Source organism: Ceraceosorus guamensis (genome assembly GCF_003144195.1).
Source record: "Ceraceosorus guamensis strain MCA 4658 unplaced genomic scaffold IE81scaffold_3, whole genome shotgun sequence".
Classification (NCBI taxonomy): Eukaryota; Fungi; Basidiomycota; class Exobasidiomycetes; order Ceraceosorales; family Ceraceosoraceae; genus Ceraceosorus; species Ceraceosorus guamensis.
This window is the reverse complement of record NW_020289998.1, coordinates 206,038-222,939: the sequence shown is the minus strand read 5'-3', so window position 1 is coordinate 222,939 and position 16,902 is coordinate 206,038. Positions and strand designations below refer to the sequence as shown.

The window sequence follows — 16,902 nt, the reverse complement described above, 5'->3', positions numbered from 1 at the left end:
TAGCGCTACTTCCACCTTCGTGATTTCATTCTTGATTCTTCTCATGCGCATCATGGCATGTACTCGGGACACTTCACACATGACCCATGACTCACGGCTCACGGCTCACGACTCACAACTCACGACTCACGACTCACACTACTACTGATGATGTGATCGATGATGCATGCGCATGAGGCGGTCAACGAGTCTGAGAACTCACGACTTCTTAAGACTGTGATTGCCCAATTGGAGGTCTCCACACACACACACACACACACACACACACACACACACACACACACACACACACCTCGCGACCGGTGAGTGACCAGCGCAGTCACACGCCACCATCAGCACCTATGGCTGCCCACGCCGCGAAAGTGCGTACCGCCTTTTGTAAATCTGTCCAGCGCGGATAGCAGACCTTGTTGCCCCGCGATTGCTGCTCCTGGCGATCTTCGTCCTGCGCATGCATGACAGCTTCTTCCCAGCTCTCACGGTCAATTCATCTCCAAGATCGCTTCGTATTTTGGATGACTACCACCATGTGTGACTCGCACTTTGGCTGTATGGTTGGACCTTGGTCAGTCAAGAACATGCAGCGGCCGAGGTGGAGTTGAGTGTCAGAATGGACTCTACTTTGTGACTTGGAATTGAGTGCGGAGCTTATCCCTTCTCATGCAGCCCGTCAAGTCGGCAAAGCAGAACGGTTGACGGTGACTCTGATGAGCCAACGTTCTGTTGCAACGGACGCTCGCTCAGCAAGATGACCGCGCTAAAAGTTGGTGATGTTCGCATTTCCTGTCTTGACAGTTTTTGTCAATGAGCGGAGAGACTTCGCGGCGGAGATCACGCGATTCATTAGTCAGGTCCGACCGAAACGCTCGGGCAGTCACCCGAAGTGTTCCGCCGAAGACTTTGAAAAGATGCGCTGAGAGGGCGGGTCTACCCTCGACCGCTGCCGAGCATCTCGTTGCGCAGCAATCGGTCCTGACCTCAGCTGGCGGGCTAGACAGTCATGGCAGGCCTGCTCGAGGCAGCATGACGGTCGGACTGAGCTCGATCTCAAGAAGCTCTCAAGCATGTGGTCAGAATTCACCTGTGAACCATAATGCTGCAATAAGACTTATTGCTTGTTGGTTGCGAGTGGATGCTGAAGCAAATAAAGAGACCAGCTCGAGGAACATTCGTTCAAACGCATTAGGCGACAGTCACAAATCACTGATTGTTGAACGCCTCTGCTTCCGCGGTCTTACGGGGCCTTCGATCGCCTTCATCACATTCGAGGCTTCCAACATGTCTGATTGACGGATACGCAGCATTTGCTCATCAATTCTTGCTTCGAATGGCTGGGGTGCAAACCACCGAAGAAGAAGCGTGCAAGTGTCGTGTTTAAGACTAATCGAACTTTGAAAAGACCGGACGGGTTGATGAATGCACTCAGGGGGCTGAGTCATAAGTGTGTAGCACCTCGCTCTGACTTGGCGCTAGGTCGCGCAAGTCGAGAGGCAACGAAAGCAGCTCGCATCCCAATCTTCTACCAAGCTTTCATCGATTTGAGAAGGGGCGGAAGAGGTACGGCGTGGTGGTGCGAAAGTTTTGCGTGCTTCTCGAGGTACAAAAAGCTGTGTCGCTTTACGTTCATGAACGCAACCGCAAGGCGGCGTCTGCTGGAGTCTGCCCTTACGTACAAATTATGGTACCGGCACAAGCAGAGCATGTAGCAAATTGGGCATCTTAATTGCTGCCCGACTTCGATTTCTTGATGCGTGGTCGTGGCTCTTCAAGAGCATAAGTGAGAGCGCAGCTCAGCTTCGGAGATGTTCTCGCATTGCACGCGTTGATTGAGAGTCAGGTACCAATCAGTGAATTTTGAGAGGCTCATCAGATCGTCGCGAAACAATCTCAGTGATCTTACTAAGGAGTCGTGCGGGAAAGTCGAGCATAGAAACCGTCCGACGTGAGAGTCAGCCGCTCAGCTCGATTCACCACTGATCGGCGGAGAGGACAACAATAGCGGAGGCGGCGTGCGTCGGTTGCCGCGGGCTCGCGCTAGCCCTATCGCGCGGCGTCGGGATGCTCCGCGGCAAAAAAAAGCACTTGACCGCCCGCGCGCAGCGCATACCGTAGCTGATGATGACGCCACGCGGGCGGCGGGCCTAATCTGCGACTTCGCGCGATGACTGCTGCCCGTGCGAAAGCGCTGCTGCTGCTGCTGCATGGATGCATACCAGCAGACCACACGCACTGGCCTCTTCACACACAGCTCGATTGTAACCAGCAGTCACAGCGTATAGCAGCGGAGAGTCGGCCAGATTGGGATCGCTAATTCAGCATTTCGCAATCGCACACAGATCGGTCTGTCAAGTCATCATCACCAGCAGCTATCTATAGACTCAAGCGAAGCTAAAGCATCTCTCGTCCCGATGATGAGTGAGACAGATCGGCAATCATCGCTTTGATCACATCTCGACATACCCTCACCTCTAGCTCTTCCGTCCCTGGCTTTCACCTACACGCAAGCAAGCTGGTCCCTAATCAAATTCGCACGCAATCAGCTGCATCACCTTGACCCCGGATTCTCTAATTTACTGATAATCCAAAGTACAGTGTAATCGAAGCATCCCTTGCAATTGGAGTCATCAGCGTCAAGCGCTGCTTGTCTCCCTCCCTCACGACACCACCAGCTGCTTACAGAGCGAGGCAGTCAGTCGGTCACTCGCTGTTCGTCGTCGTTCAGCCTGATCCTCAGCCTCTTCGCGTCCCGGCAGTCTGGAGCACGGCGCGCGGCCAGTACCCTCGAGGCAGTCAGCCACATTATCTCAGCTTCACCAGCCTCTACGCACTTGCTCACATCTGAGCACCCTCAGCAAGGCACGCTGGCGCTCAGCCTCGAAGTGTGCAGAGGGCGCTCGCCCGCTCGCTCGCACATCACCGCTTGCAAACCGACATTGCATTCTTTAGGTAAAATTTTCATTGCGAGATATCCATCAGCGTCTCGAAAGGGTCGGGCACATCCGCCTTCGCATACATGACCTCGGGCGAAAGCAACTGGAGAGGGAATCGGACATCGGACCCTGACAGTCAGCATGGTAAGTGCTCGGTACTGCGTTGCCTACGAATCTTCAACACGGGCCGCTATTCACCCGCAGGAGTCTGGCGGGACGCCTAAGGCTCACATCATCGCAAATCGTCTATGCCCAGGCTCGCTCAGCTCATCCGGCGATGTCAATCGTGGATCGGCATCCGCAGTACCCAAACGGTCAGTAGTAGTGTGCAGTCCGTTGCGACGCCCGCCTGCCCCATCTTCCTTTCTGACGCCCGGAGCTGCAACTGCAGAACGCGTCAGCTCCAAGTGGATGCCGGCTATGGATCTCAAGGAGCCTATCTACCTCCAGCCCTGCGAGAGGGAGCGGCAGGAAGTGTGCAAGAAGGCGCGCAGCCGCCGGATGACCTTGGGACCAGTTTAAACGCTCGTGGTAGAGCAAGAGCCGGTACTCTGCCATCATCTTGGGGATCTGCTGACGCGAAGGAGGCGCCCTCCAATGGTGCTGGCACTCGGTTCGCATCCCCACTTGCTCATCGGATGAGCAGCCTACGTCCTTCCACCGGTGCAGCTAGCAAGGGAGCAGGCGACGCAGGTGCATCTGCTACACAGGTTATCCCTCGCCTCAGTGCAGGGCCTCTAGGGGCGAATCATGGCAACGCTGGGGGTCGACTTGCCACCTTGCGGAATAGTGCGTTCGAAGATGCCGAGAACTCGAATCGTCTTCGCTCAGGTAGCATGACGAATGCCATGTCTGCCCTCGGCAGCAATCCATTCGGGCCCAGCCTCTTCTCGAGCACGTGGTTGCAATCGAATACCTCCGCGCCCCCCTCTCGGAGGAGTCCGATGCTCGGCGAAAAGCCACGAGGGAATACTGTCAGTTTTCTCGATGAGTATCAAGAGGGCCCACTGCCGCCTGGAGCAAGACCTAGCATTGCAGAAAGTCTAGACGGCTCGGAAAACGTTCAGACGCTCGACTATCTCGGTCTAGCTGATGCGCGAAACAGCATCTCCAGTGTTGCTGATCACTCTGCAGATGAACGACGCCCTTCGAGCCATTTCGTCAACGCAAGAAATCGGGCCAGCACGCTTGCGACTGCACCTCGCAGCGCTGGCAACCCTCCCGGTTTTGTCTTGAGGAGCACACCAGAGCACGGCTTCGACGACGTCAGTCCGCTTGCGTACGGCGACGAAGAAGTCTATGCAGCCTTTGCCCGCGAGCATGGCATTGACCCAGCCGCATTTGCGGCAGCAGCTGCAGCGGCAGGTTTGCCAGCAGGGCTCCCTCCTCAAAATCAGCAATCGCACGCCGCTCTAGTCGGAGGCAGGCTACGTGCGGGTACCGTCGCTGCGCTTGGAGGACCAGGCGGCCGCCACAGAGTCGAGCAAGAACTGCTCAGACTGGCAGCAGCGGGCCAATTTCTGGACACGAATAACAGCACCGGCCATGCAGGAGCGCAAGAGCGTCGGGAAGCATTGTCAGCCCTCGGCATTGGCAACTACGCACATGCGCCAATGGAAGGATTTCCTCACGTCTCGGTCTCCACGCCGCCGGCCGACACGCCGAGCTTTTTGACCCGCCCCTCACAGACGCTCGCGCGGAAGGAATCAGGGCTTCAAACGCCAGTGACACCGGGTGCCGAGCATAGGTCAAGCCCTCAAATACCAGGCCGTAGCCTGTGGATTGGCCAGCTCAGTGCTGGGACCACTGGGCAGGAGTTGATGCAAATGTTTGCCCCATATGGCGCTATCGAGAGCCTGCGTCTTCTTCCCGAAAAGGTAAGTTCCGAGTCGGACATCTCAGATTGGCTCATTCGTTGAGCTCCTAAGCCGGGCCCCGTCTGTCCTACACTCACGTGTGCTAACTTTCCGACTTGACCTGGCGTCTCTAGGAGTGCGGCTTCGTCAACTTCGTCGAGGCAGCTGATGCGATCCGAGCCAAAGACGACATTATGCAGCGCCAAGGTGGCAGAGTGGGCAAGGGAACAGGTCCAAACGGAGCAATTCGCATCGGATACGGCAAAATTGACTCGGTGCCATCTGCTCCTCCGATGTCAAGTGGGTATTCTACACCCGGCCTGCAAGCGCGTGGTCTCAACAGTCCCCGGGTCGAGACACCAGGCCTTGGAGACCCGGCACCAGGTACACCCGGTGAAATAGGGCCTACGCGAGCGCTTTGGGTCGGCAGCATTCCAGCGAACACAACCAACAACACGCTCATGTCGATCTTTCAGCCTTTTGGTCCAGTTGAGAGCGTTCGAGTGCTGAGTCATAAGAATTGTGGCTTCAGTGAGTTGCGATCGCAGTGGATACCACCTTCTGGACTTACCGCGCTGACCACAGCCGCGCCCCTGCCAGTCAATTTCGAGCGAGTGGACGATGCGGTTCTAGCGCGCAAGATGCTTAACGGCCGTGATGTGCTTGGAAGCGAGACCGGTTCTATGCGGATAGGTTTCGCCAAAGTGCCAACGCGAGCAGCGGACGATTTACCGAGCGATCCTAGCAACGCAGGATTTGCGGCAGCGGTCAACGCGCTCTCTGGACTTAACGGCGCGGCATCGGCTCCCATCAGTGCTGAGCAGCAGCTCGCATCCGGAGGGATCGAAAATTATCGCAGCAACCTCGTTGCCGACCTGCTTGCCAAGCAGCATCGACAAAGCCAGGCTGCTCAGCTTGCACACGGGAGCTCACAAGGTGGAAGTGGAGTTGCAAGCGTATCCTCGCACGGACGCGGCGCTTCACTTGCTGGCAAGTCAGCCTCTAGCAGCATCGTTCCGAGCAGCGACAAGGGGGGCGTCCCTCTTCCTGCCGACATGCAGCCCCGCCCAGCTACTTCAGATCTGCAGCTGCTTATGCGCGAGCTCAGTGCCGACGACCCGGCCAGTGTAGAGGCAGATGTGGCAAGTGTGGCCAACGCGCGATCTCCTGCTTCCTACTATACCACGATCCCGCTAGTGTCGGAGCAATCAGCGTCGAGGCGCTTCGACACGAGTCGTCTCAGGGAGCTCAGAAAGCATATCGAGAGCGCGTCGTGCACTGTGGAGCAAGTGGATGCAGTCGCAGCTGACCACATGGACGCTATAGTCGATCTGGCGCACGACTACATCGGCAATACGGTCGTGCAGAAGCTGTTCGAGCGCTGTTCCGAGGGCATCAAGCACGTCATGCTCGAAAGGATTGCGCCGCATCTCGCCATGATCGGCATCCACAAGAACGGCACTTGGGCAGCGCAAAAGATCATTGAGACCTCAGTCAATCCAGCTCAGGTGTCGATTATCGCACAAAATTTGCGGCCATACGTTCCTCCCTTGCTCTTGGATCAATTTGGAAATTACGTGGTGCAGTGCTGTCTGCATTGGAATGCCGAGCTGTCCGACTTTATCTTTGAAGCCATGACGGATCGCTGCTGGGAGATCGCGCAAGGTCGTTTCGGGGCTCGCAGCATGCGCGCATGCCTCGAATCTTCCCATGTGACCAACAAGCAGCGCAAGAAGGTGGCTCTGAGCGTCATTCTCAACTCGGTTCCCCTTGCGACCAGCCCAAACGGTGCACTCCTGCTCACCTGGCTGTTGGACACCTCGAACCTTCCTGGCCGGTATCGCCTCCTTGCGCCACGCTTCGCACCCTACTTGGTCAATCTCTGTACGCACAAGCTGGCATCGCTCACTGTGCTTCGCATCGTATGCCAGAAGAGCGAGCCCGAAGCGAGCGAGGTCATTCTCGACGCTTTGTTTACGTCGCACGATGAGGACGTTCTGCAAGAGGTGATCACCGATCAAGTCCACGGATCTCAATTCATTACCAAGGTCTTGGCCTGGATAGGCTCGGACGGCGATGAGTATCCGAAGTACTCGGAGCAGGTCAGGCGCATCGTGGTGGAGCACTCTCTTGTTGGTGTTCCTGCTTACCGGAAGCTAGTGGAAGACCTGGGTCTAACGCCTGGCCCAGCTCCTGGGCAAATTGGCGGTCCAGGGGTCGTGCCTCGCAATGACTTAAGTCTTCCTCCTCACCTTGGGCCATTCATGTCACCAAGCTCTTCCAACGGTTTGGTGCCAACTCACGTGAAGCCACCAATTCCACCGTATCCTGCCAACTCGGCACCTGCGCAAGACCTGGGTGCTGTGCTGGCGCAGATGCAACTACAACCTGGTCCTCCAGGTGGCATGCCCTCTGGACCGCTTGGCGCGCCGATTAGAATGGACGGTACGGGCCCACCACCACTTGCAATGAACACCAGACCGAATTTCGACTCTGGTAACTCATACCCTGCGCACTTGCGCTCACCTCAGTCTGATGCCTTCAATCCTTGGTCTAGCGCTTCACAGGATTGGGATCGCAACGACCGGCTCCCACCTCAGCAACATTGGATGCGATCCGACAGGCAGCCGCCCTTGACGCCCCCACGGATGTCGCAGAATCCTTATACGACGTCGCGTCGATGAAGTGGACACAATAGATGGCTAGCGTGCTCAATTCAAAGATACGTCACTGGCATGCGCGAAGTCAGCGACTGTTACTGCTTCATTTGGAGACAAGCTGTCACACTTTCCGTGGCTACCCAACGCCTCCATTCGACTTCATCATCTACATTGTATTATCATCAAACCGGCGCTTCGACACTCCAGTGAAAAGCGTTACGCTTTGACGCATGCTCCATATCTCTGGTCTTGCCGTCGTCCATGACGGCGCGCCACCTTCTACCTTTTCACCAAGACTTTCATAGCAAGCCAAGTCGCCCAAGCTACGACATCTTATGCCCGCTGCACCCTACTTCGCACATCCTCTCCTTGCCATTTGTACTTCTCTCGATTTTGAAATTCCACACGATGAGAATGGTCAAAGTGCGTCTGAGCAAGAACGCTCTGGACCCAAACCTACATTGGCCAGCGCGCGCAGCAGTTGTAGCGTTGGAGTCCCGTAGGTTGAATTTGGAATCTTGGGGTGCACTCCGGTGCACTCCGGTGCGCTCCGTTGGAGTCGTGGCACCACGGCCAAGCTGTAACGATGCGTCATGCGTGTGCTTAGTTGCGATACGCAACAGAGATGCAATCGATCAAGGAAGCGCAAAGATCAGAGCATTAGCCAGCGAAGCAGCTTACACGCAACTACCCTTCAAGACGAGGCCATAGCGCCGCATCTATACACTCCATCATCTAGCTGTTTAAAGACGACTCATGGGCGACTGAACGCTCCATCATGCTGGGAATACCGAATTTGATCGGTGGGCACATCGAGTAACCTATAAAGACCTGGTCTCATCCGTCGGCCAGTGCGTCTCGGCGGGACATCGACGACACGAGGTCTTCTTGTCTTCCAGATGCCTTGCTCGGACCCCGCTGTGCCCTTACTCGCAGCAGCAAAGACACCAAAAGGTGTGCGCAAGCAAACGAAAAGGGAATTTTGCTTTGCTGAGACGAAGCACAAAGGTGCCGCTGTGGCATCCTCACCTCGTCGTAGAGCCCAGGACTTGAAGGCAAAAATGTGATTTCACGTGTTTGCTAGGTAGGAACATCAATGCGGATTCCCTTTTAGTCCAGCTTTGGGTTCTGTCAAAGGCGCGGCGAAGAAGAAAGCGGCGGATTCTTCGCAAAGGTCAGCATGGCCCCCTCGTGTTCATGTTGACGTGACGACGGGCTAGGCACCGCTCTCACCTCGGCAACAAAGTTGGGGTCCAACAGCTTCTTGACCTTCTCTTGGTTGTTGTCGGGCACTAGGATACTGGCCTGAACAGCTGGTCGGTCGTAGTTGCTACGAAGCGGAGACGCGGCAAGGATTAGCAAGATCGCAGCGTGCAAAGTTTTGTCGTGGCGCTGGCAGTCACTCACTTCTTGAGCCAACGTTGGAGATTTGGCCCCAGATCGCTGCGCGGGATGCCCGCAAATGCGTGCCAAGCTGAAACATCATGCGTGAACGTCAGCACACAGCTGCTTATTCCCCTCACGGCTAATTTCGAGCTAGACCAATGCGTGAGCATACTCACAAACCCAGCCAAAGGCATTGATGTCAGCAAGCGTGTACTTGCCCTTGCCTTCGCCAACGAGCCAGTCACGACCCTGAAGGCGCTCCTCGAGAACGCTATACAGTCTTCTCGTCTCGTTTTGGTAGCTGTCGAGTACGAGCGTAACACGAAGTCTCAGCATCAAGAGCATGTGTCAGCTTTCTGCTACCAGCACTCACCGCTTGAGCGCATAAGGGATCACATTCTTGCTCGCACCGGTCGCTTGACCCCTGAAATGGTTGGCTTGGCCTTGCATAGGGCCGACGCCGCCGTGAACAAAGTAGATCCATTGAAGGACCTGTAAGATAATGGACGAGAGATGGTTCAGAAATGGACGTCTTTGTTTTCTTGGACGCGACTCACCTCGCTGCGGAGCTTGTCAGCGTTGGGGTCGCTAGAGGGCCAGCTGAAGAGGTGCTTGGGATCGTACGCCTTCTCGAGCCAGAGCAAGATCGCGGCCGACTCAAAGACGTTGAAATTATCATGGTTCGGGTCGACAATGGCAGGAATCCTTCCGTTTGGATTGATCTTGAGAAAATCAGGCTTCTTTTGGGGCTCATCGGCGCTGAGAATGTCTAGGGAGTGAGCATCGTAGGAGAAGCCGGGATAAGCAGCCTTGAGCTCTTCCAGCAAAGTGTGCACCTTGACTCCGTTGGGAGTGCTCCAGGTGTAGAGCTGAATAGGCTTAAAGTTGGAATCCGCCATTCTGGTCAGTGTTGTGTGAAATGTGCGAGTGCTTCTCGGTGTTGGCGCCAAGAAGGTATTTCTGAGCGGTGCTTGTTTAATTCCTGAGTGCAGAGCAGTGCGAATGGAAAGCATGGACAGTACAGAGAGCGATGACCGAATGTATGCGCCCTGGTGGGTGATGAGGTTGGTGAGTGCCAAGGGTCGTGCAAAGGCCACCAGCGAGCTCTGCTTATGAGCGCTGGGCGTGGATCACGCCCACACATTCGACCGATACGCTGCATTTTGTGGAGCAGAAGCTTGACCCTGGCTGGCGACTCTTGATCGGCTGACCAACGTGGCATGCGAACCCACACTGGCGCGAGCTCACCAGCATGGTGCACGTCATGTGGAGAAGGATCGAGCTGCTGGTGGTGCAGCGAGCACGTCTTTCGGGCTTTTCTTCGGGTATTAAAGCGCGTATTAAAGGTCTCAGCGCACCCCGCCTGCATGCCAGCTATAGGCGCGTGATCGGCGTTAAGCACTTCGAATTATGGCCGAATGTATGCGCGCGAGCAGACTCCATGCAGTCGCTCACGCCTGTGACTGCTACCTTCATCTCTCTCGTCACGCTCGAGTGTACTCTCAAAGGTTCTATGCTCACACCAATCGCGGTGAACGGCTCCGAAATGCTTCAATGTGCGAGACTTCGGGCTCAAAATAGCTTTCAAGGCAACTCCGTCCTCTCTTTGCTATGCCATGGGGCACCCTGTAGCCAAGAAAGCCTGAGCAACATGGCAGATCTGCAACACACCTTGGATCGCACAAAGTCCTGGCAAGGTCATACGGTCTCAAAAAGGGTAAAGCAGCATGTATGTTGGCGGATGAAAGGCAATGCAGGCTAGAGAAAGGATAGAGCAGTTTGCAGGTCGCTGGAAAGCGTGTGTATGCATGGCTGGGTGGCAGGTGCATGGAGATGACATGGTAGTGTAGTGCTTGAAGGGCTTCAGTTTATTGCGATCCTTGGACCAGGCCCGCGATACTTGGGTGGGTAGTTCCATCTCAAAAGCGCATCCGTTAGCCTGCTAGTCCCGCGCAATAGCCAGATTGCGATAAATGCAGCGATGGCGCGAGGCGGAAGGAGCACTAGTCTCCAAAGCCTAGCTAGTAGGCCGCGTCTGGCCTCCTCGTTGGTGCGCTTATCCGGCGTTGCTCCTAGTCTGAGCAGGCTGCCTATTCGCTGATGCACATGCCAGGCGCGCCAAGCTCGGTCTGAGCTGATGCCCTTGTATCGGTAGTCTGAGAATGACGGGAAAGCGCACCTCCTGGCGTAGGTCATCTGAAAGGAGGGAGCTGCATTGACCACCTTGCCAGTCTCGGGATCTTGATACCATGCGCCGCAGCCGGCCGTAAAGATGAGATCATCCATGGACCTCTGCACGAAGGTCTGCTCCAGCTCCTCTGCCGATCTCTTGACCTCGACGCTGCGTCCAAAGCTGCGTTGCAAAGGCCCATTCGTGGCCTTTGCATCGCGCGTCTCAGATGGAGCTTCAAACACTGGTCGCAAGACCGAAGTCATCAACTCTACTGCACGCTCGATGGCCCAAATAGCGCTGAAATGCCCAGTGTTGGTGTTGGGTCCCCAAATGAGGAAAAAGGATGGGAAGTTTGCAACCATGACCCCACGGTACGCTGACGGCACTCCTCCATGTTCCTTCCAGTACTGGGAGAGGGTGACGCCGTTGCCATTGATCACATCGAACGACTGGACGCCATCGGTACGGAAACCGTTGGCGAGCACAATGACGTCCGCCTCCAACTTTCTGCCGGATTGCAAAATGACGCCGTCTGATACAATCTCCTTGGCTTGGTCGTTGGTGAGCTCCACATTACTCCGGCCCAGCGAAGGAATGTACCCGTTGTCGAAGATGCGCCTCTTGCAAGCCACAGGGACCTTCTCTGGATCGGGAAGCAATAGGTGATGATACTCTGGAGGTGCGCACTCCTTCACATACTTGCGACACACGTTTGCAAACCGTTCTCGGGCCGCTACCCCATCGTGCTTGAAGGCTTGCAAGAAGTGCGTCTCGATGACCAGAGCAATCACCCACCTCTCTAAAGCTGCAAAGCCCGCCAAATTCCTCTGTATCCATTTGAAGATGGGCGCGCCTGTGGGGTGGATGTACTGTGGTGCGATCCAGTGCTTGGCGCGCACGATCTGCGTCACCTTCTCCACCTGTGCAGCGCAGCAGCAGCAGCAGCAGCAGCAGCAGCCCCAAAGACTGGGCATCAGCTTCGTCGTCCAGCAGAGATCAGTACCGCATCCAAGTCTCAACCGCGACTGACCTCTGGCGCAATGGTGGGAACGATCTGGGTAGCCGAGCAGCCGTTTCCCAGAATCACAACCTTCTTGCCCTTCAGCTGAACGTCGTTCCTCCACTGCGCACTGTGAAACAGCTCTCCACCAAATGTCTTCCAACCGTGCACATCGCACTCCCTCGGAATGGAGAGCAATCCGATGCACGAGACGATGGCTCGCGCCGTGTACACTGTCTCTTGACCTTGAGAGTCGCGCGCTCGAACAGCCCAGTGCGACCGCTCGGGTATCCACTGAGCGCTCAGGACGGTGGTGCGCAGCTTAGTCCTGGACAGGAGCCTGTAGCGATTTGTGACATCTTGGAGGTCTTTTTCACGCCCGAGGCCCGATCCACGAAAGTGTCAGCATCTTCCAATGTGACTCCTCCATCCACCTATCCACTTCACCGATGTTCTTCGCAGCCTCTCACAGTCTTTGATCTCGGGTTGCAATGAGAAGAAAATATCCCAATTGTCCCTCTGCGCAAATGAGAAAGAGTAGAGCCGAGTGGGAATATCGCAGCCTGCGCCGGGGTACGTGTTGAGATGCCAAGTACCGCCTGCGCATTGGGCCAGAGATTGTGGGGGCAAGATGCAAGTTTTAATCGTGAGCGATGAGATCGCAAGCGCTTCGTCTCCTCGAGTGCCCGCCCCGCTCTCCAGCACAGCGGGACGCTATAGGTACGCGCATCAAGAGGCCACTCGAGGAGATTGACTGCCTGCCAGACTCACCGAGATCATCGCTCTGCTCAAAGATGAGGTACCGATTGAGTTGCAGATCCAACTGAAAACGCACAGCCGATGCAATGCCGCTCACGCCACCGCCCACGATGATCGCCTCGAGATCTGTCGGCCCGCACAGTGCGCCATCTTGTGGCGACCTGAGACCTGCGTTGCTACTAGACATCCTGCACGATGCCGTCCATGCACTGCGATGAAGAGTCTAAGCGTAAAAGTTGAGGTGTCGAGGACCGAGCCGAGATGAGGGCTCGAATGCAGGACTGCGTAGACGAAAGTATGAGACCTGCTGCAGCACACGCAGAAAGCACAAAAGAGGGATGAGATGAGAGTGAAAGCGAGCGCGGAAGCAGACCTGATCGTCGTCGATGGAAGGACCCCAATCAAGGCATCAAGCGCGCTTTCAGGTGCGACCAATCGCACAGCCGAGGGAGGATCGTGATCCGTGATTCACGATTGCAGTCATGCAAAGTGACTACTAGTAGTGGATTGATCGGAGGCACCTTGCAGGCCAGTCGCTCATCATTGCAATGCAGCAGCTCGCCAGTCTTGCACAGGTCTCTTCGACGAGGTCCGAGTGCTGTAGTCTAGACTCTCCATTCACGATTGTGGAGTTCTTGCACCGTCACGGGTGTGCGTCCCCAGGCCATTAAAGAACTGAAATCGGAAACTTAAAAGTCTCCCCGCCCAGCAGTCCGCAGACCTGCACGAACAAATGGGACGGTACGCATTAGTCTTGTCAGATTCGTCAGCGCGAATCAATATATTCGCGCGTGAGTCAGTTGTTCGGGTGGGAGAAGAGCGAGAGGCACAGGATGCTGTACGGTACTCAGACTGCACCGTTTCAGCAAGTCATCCAACAGGAAGACACAGCAGCATGCACAAAGGCCTGCGAAGCTCAGAGCAGCTTGTTCGGCACCGAAGCTTAGCGTGGATGAACCGAGGGCAAGCACTGTTGCTAAAGTTCGAGAACACTCACACTCGTGAGATTGGATCCGATCACTCACGGCTCATTTTCACGATTCAGATTTCAATTCACATTAAGTTTTGATTGAGTGACTGGTAACTGCCAAGATATTATACAGATGCAGGTACCAGACAGCTCTTTGCCGCTGCGAGCAAGACGGCGGATGACGCAAATGCACGCGTGCACGCGTACATGATCAGACCACAGGGTACAGTAGTGCAGCAGCACCGCCATGACGGACGCGTGCTAGTCGCTGACGCTTGCACAGCCTTGTCAACCCACGCTCACCTAGCTTGCAGCACCCATGCATGCAGGCTAAGAGATGGGAGAAGGGTACACAGCACACACAGACACTGCTCACGACTCGTGACTTGGTTTGCGCGACCATCGAGACTTGACGATCCAGCCTCAAGATTGTGCCCCACAATCACGAAGTCCAATGTCGATCGCTATCGCATCGATCGGAGTATGAGTATTCAGAGTGATAGTCGCGCCAGCCCTGCCTTTCTGATCGCATCTCGGCTGTCTCAGCGCTCTGACTCTTCATCGACGCTGCTCCATCAAGCAGCCTGCACGCGGCATAGTGACCATCCACATGCTCGTCGATAGACTCGCGCCTCCCCCTTTCCCGCACTCCGCTTCCAGCACTCATCTTCACCACTTTCGTCACAGTCATCATCCCTAACAATTATCAACCACGCAGTGCAGTCGAGTAGCCCAGAGCCATAGACATCATGTCGCTCTTTGATCTAGGAACACAGCAGGTGGGCGCCATGGACTTTGAATCGGCGTACAAGGCTCAGTACAGCATCTTGCGCTCCCGCAGCACGGCCTCCAATCCTGGTCAGGGAGGCAACGCTCCGATGAACCTCGAGGTGGAGAAGCGCGTGAATTTTCCCGGGCGGCGGGTCAAGGCAAGGCTTACCATCGACAGTCAGGTGTTCGCATCGACTCCGCAACCCGCTGCTTTCAATATCGAGATCATCGGTGTGTATCGCGTAGACTTGCTCTCAAGCGATCGTTCTTCTGACGGCCGCCCGCTCCGGGGCTTGTCTACGTAGGCAAGCTGCATTCGTGGGCTCGCTCTTCCAGTGGCAATGGAAGTAGCAACTATCACACACACACTCAGCCCTTGCTCCACTTAGCCACCTCCGTCAGCATCGCAGACGAGGGTGCTAGCCGAGCGGGGAGCATTGCTGCGTCCCGAACTCGGGATATGCAGGCCCATCGCATGACCTGGGAGCTCACAGCGGTCTTGCCAACACAGTACCAAGACAGGGATCACCGTTTGCCGCTGCCATCGACATTTGAAGGCAAAGAAAGCTCCGCCATGAATTTCTCCTTGATTGATGGTGTGCTGAAGCCCTACGTCAGCTACTACTGGCGCGTGACTTCTAAGCACTCGATCCGAGGCGTGTGAGTTGATTCAGCAGCCTTGTTCAATTGCCATCGCGATGGGCTCACGACCGCACCCACGCTGCGCTGCCTTTGATGGCGCGCACGATAGGCTCAAGGTACCGTTTCTCGTCTGCAGCACCAGCGAGCACACCGAGCCCATACGCTCAATGACACACCCTTCCATCGCAAGCCCAAACACCATTCCTCATATACCTTCGGATTGGAAAGCCTATACCAGTGGCGTCCGTGATATCAACAAGCGACTCATCACGAAAGCCACGTTGGAAGTCATTGTAAGTCGGACAATCGGTAGCGCAGTCTGACCCTGGTCAGAGAAAATCTTGGAAGCGCTAAGAGGGACTTCTCTTGACAGCTGCTCATGCCCCCGCCTGTGTACGTGACGCCTTGCACGCAAGTGCCATTCTTCCTGCACTTTAAGATGCACGCCAAGAACGAGTCCGACTTTGACCCAGTCAAGACGCGAATGCCTCTCATACCCGGACAGCTTAGGCCTCCCAAAGAAGCCGAGCTGGATGGCCCTGTGCGCTTCACCATGCAGCGTCATGTCCGCATGAAGACGAATGCGCTTTTGGGATCATACACTCACACCACCGAAGAGGAGACTCACATTCCGGCGCGCTGGATGGGAACTCGCGGGAATGAAGACATTCCTGGTTTCCATTGGTCTCAACCCAAACGGATAGATGCCCCGAAATACTTTTGGAAGAGCGAAGCCCTGATTGGGGGCTATCTGTTACCTCAAGTCATCCCGGCCATGTCGAGCAATCATCTCTCCTACAGCTACGCGCTTCGCTTGCGGGTGCCCATCGCCGGAACTGGCAACGGTTGGGACAGGACGGTGTGCGGCTGGGGTGCAGTCGGTCTTCGCAATTCAGACATCGACGCTCTAGGGTCTCATGCCTCTCAGGCAGTCTTGGGCGAGCGGGCTGCCGCGAAGCTTCCTGGTTTCGAGCTGCCGCACGAAGGGGGCTCTGGCCCGCCGTTCGATGGTCCACCCGGCTTTCCGATGGTCAATGACTTGCCTTTGCCAGACGAAGCCAGTGGGTTACCGGCGTATCATCGGGTGCCCCAAGCGGGCGAGCAGACGGCCATAGCACCCGCGAGGCGGTCAAATGCAACGAGCAATGTGGCCACTGGATCAATGCCAGTCGCAACCCCAGCAGCAGTACCGACTGCATCTGATGGCTACAACAAGCAGCCTTGGTAGGCCTCTAGGTCGATCCGAATCCCGCAGGCGCCCAGCTCAGACTCTGTCAACGTAGGGCGCTAGCTCCGTGCCCAAGAAGCTTGACGCATTGACCCCTTTTTTCGCAAGACTGAATGAAAAGCGTATTAGCAAGCAGCTCTATGGCGATCACGGCAACGTGAAGCCATACAAGTTTGACACGGCGGAGAAGGTCCGTTGCAGAACACCGCGTATGCGAACAGCCCGACACGGAGGGTGCAAGCGGTCCAACTCAAATCCACCGGTAATTCTTGCAAGCGCTCCATTCAATTGTATATGACTCGTTGTCACAACAAGTTTTTGCTCGCACCAGATACCACAATCTATGCCGATTGCTTTGCGTGCACCCTGTGGCGCTCGCTGACCACGCGGTGCTCCTGCGCGCACCGCGTGATGCGATGTGAAAATGCAGCTTCGCCAGGGCCCAGTCGAGCAATTTTAAGTGGACAGCCGGCCCAGCTGAGCACGTCTCCTAGCGCCGCGAAAAGCCTGACAGCCTTACGTGTCGA

General features: G+C 55.9%; 6 protein-coding genes across 6 annotated transcripts; 4 read left to right on the top strand and 2 right to left on the bottom strand.

Annotated features, from left to right (window-relative positions):
* Nucleotides 1–3,013: 3,013 nt before the first annotated feature.
* IE81DRAFT_344320 (hypothetical protein) lies at nt 3,014–7,470 on the top strand (the record flags this gene model as incomplete). Its single annotated transcript, XM_025515798.1, has 5 exons — nt 3,014–3,074; nt 3,187–3,244; nt 3,322–4,807; nt 4,921–5,317; nt 5,387–7,470. 5 exons carry the CDS (start codon nt 3,014–3,016, stop codon nt 7,468–7,470), a joined length of 4,086 nt encoding a protein of 1,361 aa, XP_025372995.1.
* Nucleotides 7,471–7,588: 118 nt separating this feature from the next.
* Nucleotides 7,589–8,251, top strand: IE81DRAFT_127564 (hypothetical protein). The gene has a single exon (XM_025510240.1). The coding sequence runs from the start codon at nt 7,708–7,710 to the stop codon at nt 8,155–8,157; it is 450 nt and encodes a 149-aa protein (XP_025372994.1). The 5' UTR covers nt 7,589–7,707; the 3' UTR covers nt 8,158–8,251.
* Nucleotides 8,252–8,495: 244 nt separating this feature from the next.
* On the bottom strand, nt 8,496–10,120 carry IE81DRAFT_319673 (glutathione S-transferase). The gene is made up of 6 exons (XM_025512795.1): nt 9,390–10,120; nt 9,206–9,324; nt 9,009–9,133; nt 8,854–8,920; nt 8,680–8,776; nt 8,496–8,610 (listed from the first exon to the last, which is right to left on the bottom strand). Exons 1-6 carry the CDS (start codon nt 9,729–9,731, stop codon nt 8,578–8,580), a joined length of 783 nt encoding a protein of 260 aa, XP_025372993.1. The 5' UTR covers nt 9,732–10,120; the 3' UTR covers nt 8,496–8,577.
* A 575-nt stretch (nt 10,121–10,695) lies between these two features.
* Nucleotides 10,696–13,263, bottom strand: IE81DRAFT_356974 (FAD/NAD(P)-binding domain-containing protein; the record flags this gene model as incomplete). Its single annotated transcript, XM_025516684.1, has 4 exons — nt 12,777–13,263; nt 12,476–12,604; nt 12,036–12,373; nt 10,696–11,925 (listed from the first exon to the last, which is right to left on the bottom strand). Exons 1-4 carry the CDS (start codon nt 12,949–12,951, stop codon nt 10,696–10,698), a joined length of 1,872 nt encoding a protein of 623 aa, XP_025372992.1. The 5' UTR covers nt 12,952–13,263.
* A 1,089-nt stretch (nt 13,264–14,352) lies between these two features.
* IE81DRAFT_127507 (hypothetical protein) lies at nt 14,353–15,209 on the top strand. Its single transcript, XM_025510239.1, has 2 exons — nt 14,353–14,736; nt 14,811–15,209. Exons 1-2 carry the CDS (start codon nt 14,484–14,486, stop codon nt 15,167–15,169), a joined length of 612 nt encoding a protein of 203 aa, XP_025372991.1. The 5' UTR covers nt 14,353–14,483; the 3' UTR covers nt 15,170–15,209.
* On the top strand, nt 15,146–16,730 carry IE81DRAFT_319669 (hypothetical protein). Its single transcript, XM_025512794.1, has 2 exons — nt 15,146–15,440; nt 15,521–16,730. Exon 2 carries the CDS (start codon nt 15,587–15,589, stop codon nt 16,373–16,375), a length of 789 nt encoding a protein of 262 aa, XP_025372990.1. The 5' UTR covers nt 15,146–15,440; nt 15,521–15,586; the 3' UTR covers nt 16,376–16,730.
* Nucleotides 16,731–16,902: the final 172 nt, after the last annotated feature.

Excerpts from the sequence above, each read along its gene's own strand:
- IE81DRAFT_127564 (XM_025510240.1), top strand. The coding sequence starts at position 7,708 with ATGACGGCGCGCCACCTTCTACCTTTTCACCAAGACTTTCATAGCAAG.
- IE81DRAFT_319673 (XM_025512795.1), bottom strand. The coding sequence starts at position 9,731 with ATGGCGGATTCCAACTTTAAGCCTATTCAGCTCTACACCTGGAGCACT. Across the intron at positions 9,325-9,389 it reads CTGACAAGCTCCGCAGCGAG|GTCCTTCAATGGATCTACTT; the intron begins GTGAGTCGCGTC and ends ATTATCTTACAG. Across the intron at positions 8,921-9,008 it reads CAATGCCTTTGGCTGGGTTT|CTTGGCACGCATTTGCGGGC; the intron begins GTGAGTATGCTC and ends ATGATGTTTCAG.
- IE81DRAFT_127507 (XM_025510239.1), top strand. The coding sequence starts at position 14,484 with ATGTCGCTCTTTGATCTAGGAACACAGCAGGTGGGCGCCATGGACTTT. Across the intron at positions 14,737-14,810 it reads TTTCAATATCGAGATCATCG|GCAAGCTGCATTCGTGGGCT; the intron begins GTGTGTATCGCG and ends TTGTCTACGTAG.
- IE81DRAFT_319669 (XM_025512794.1), top strand. The coding sequence starts at position 15,587 with ATGCACGCCAAGAACGAGTCCGACTTTGACCCAGTCAAGACGCGAATG.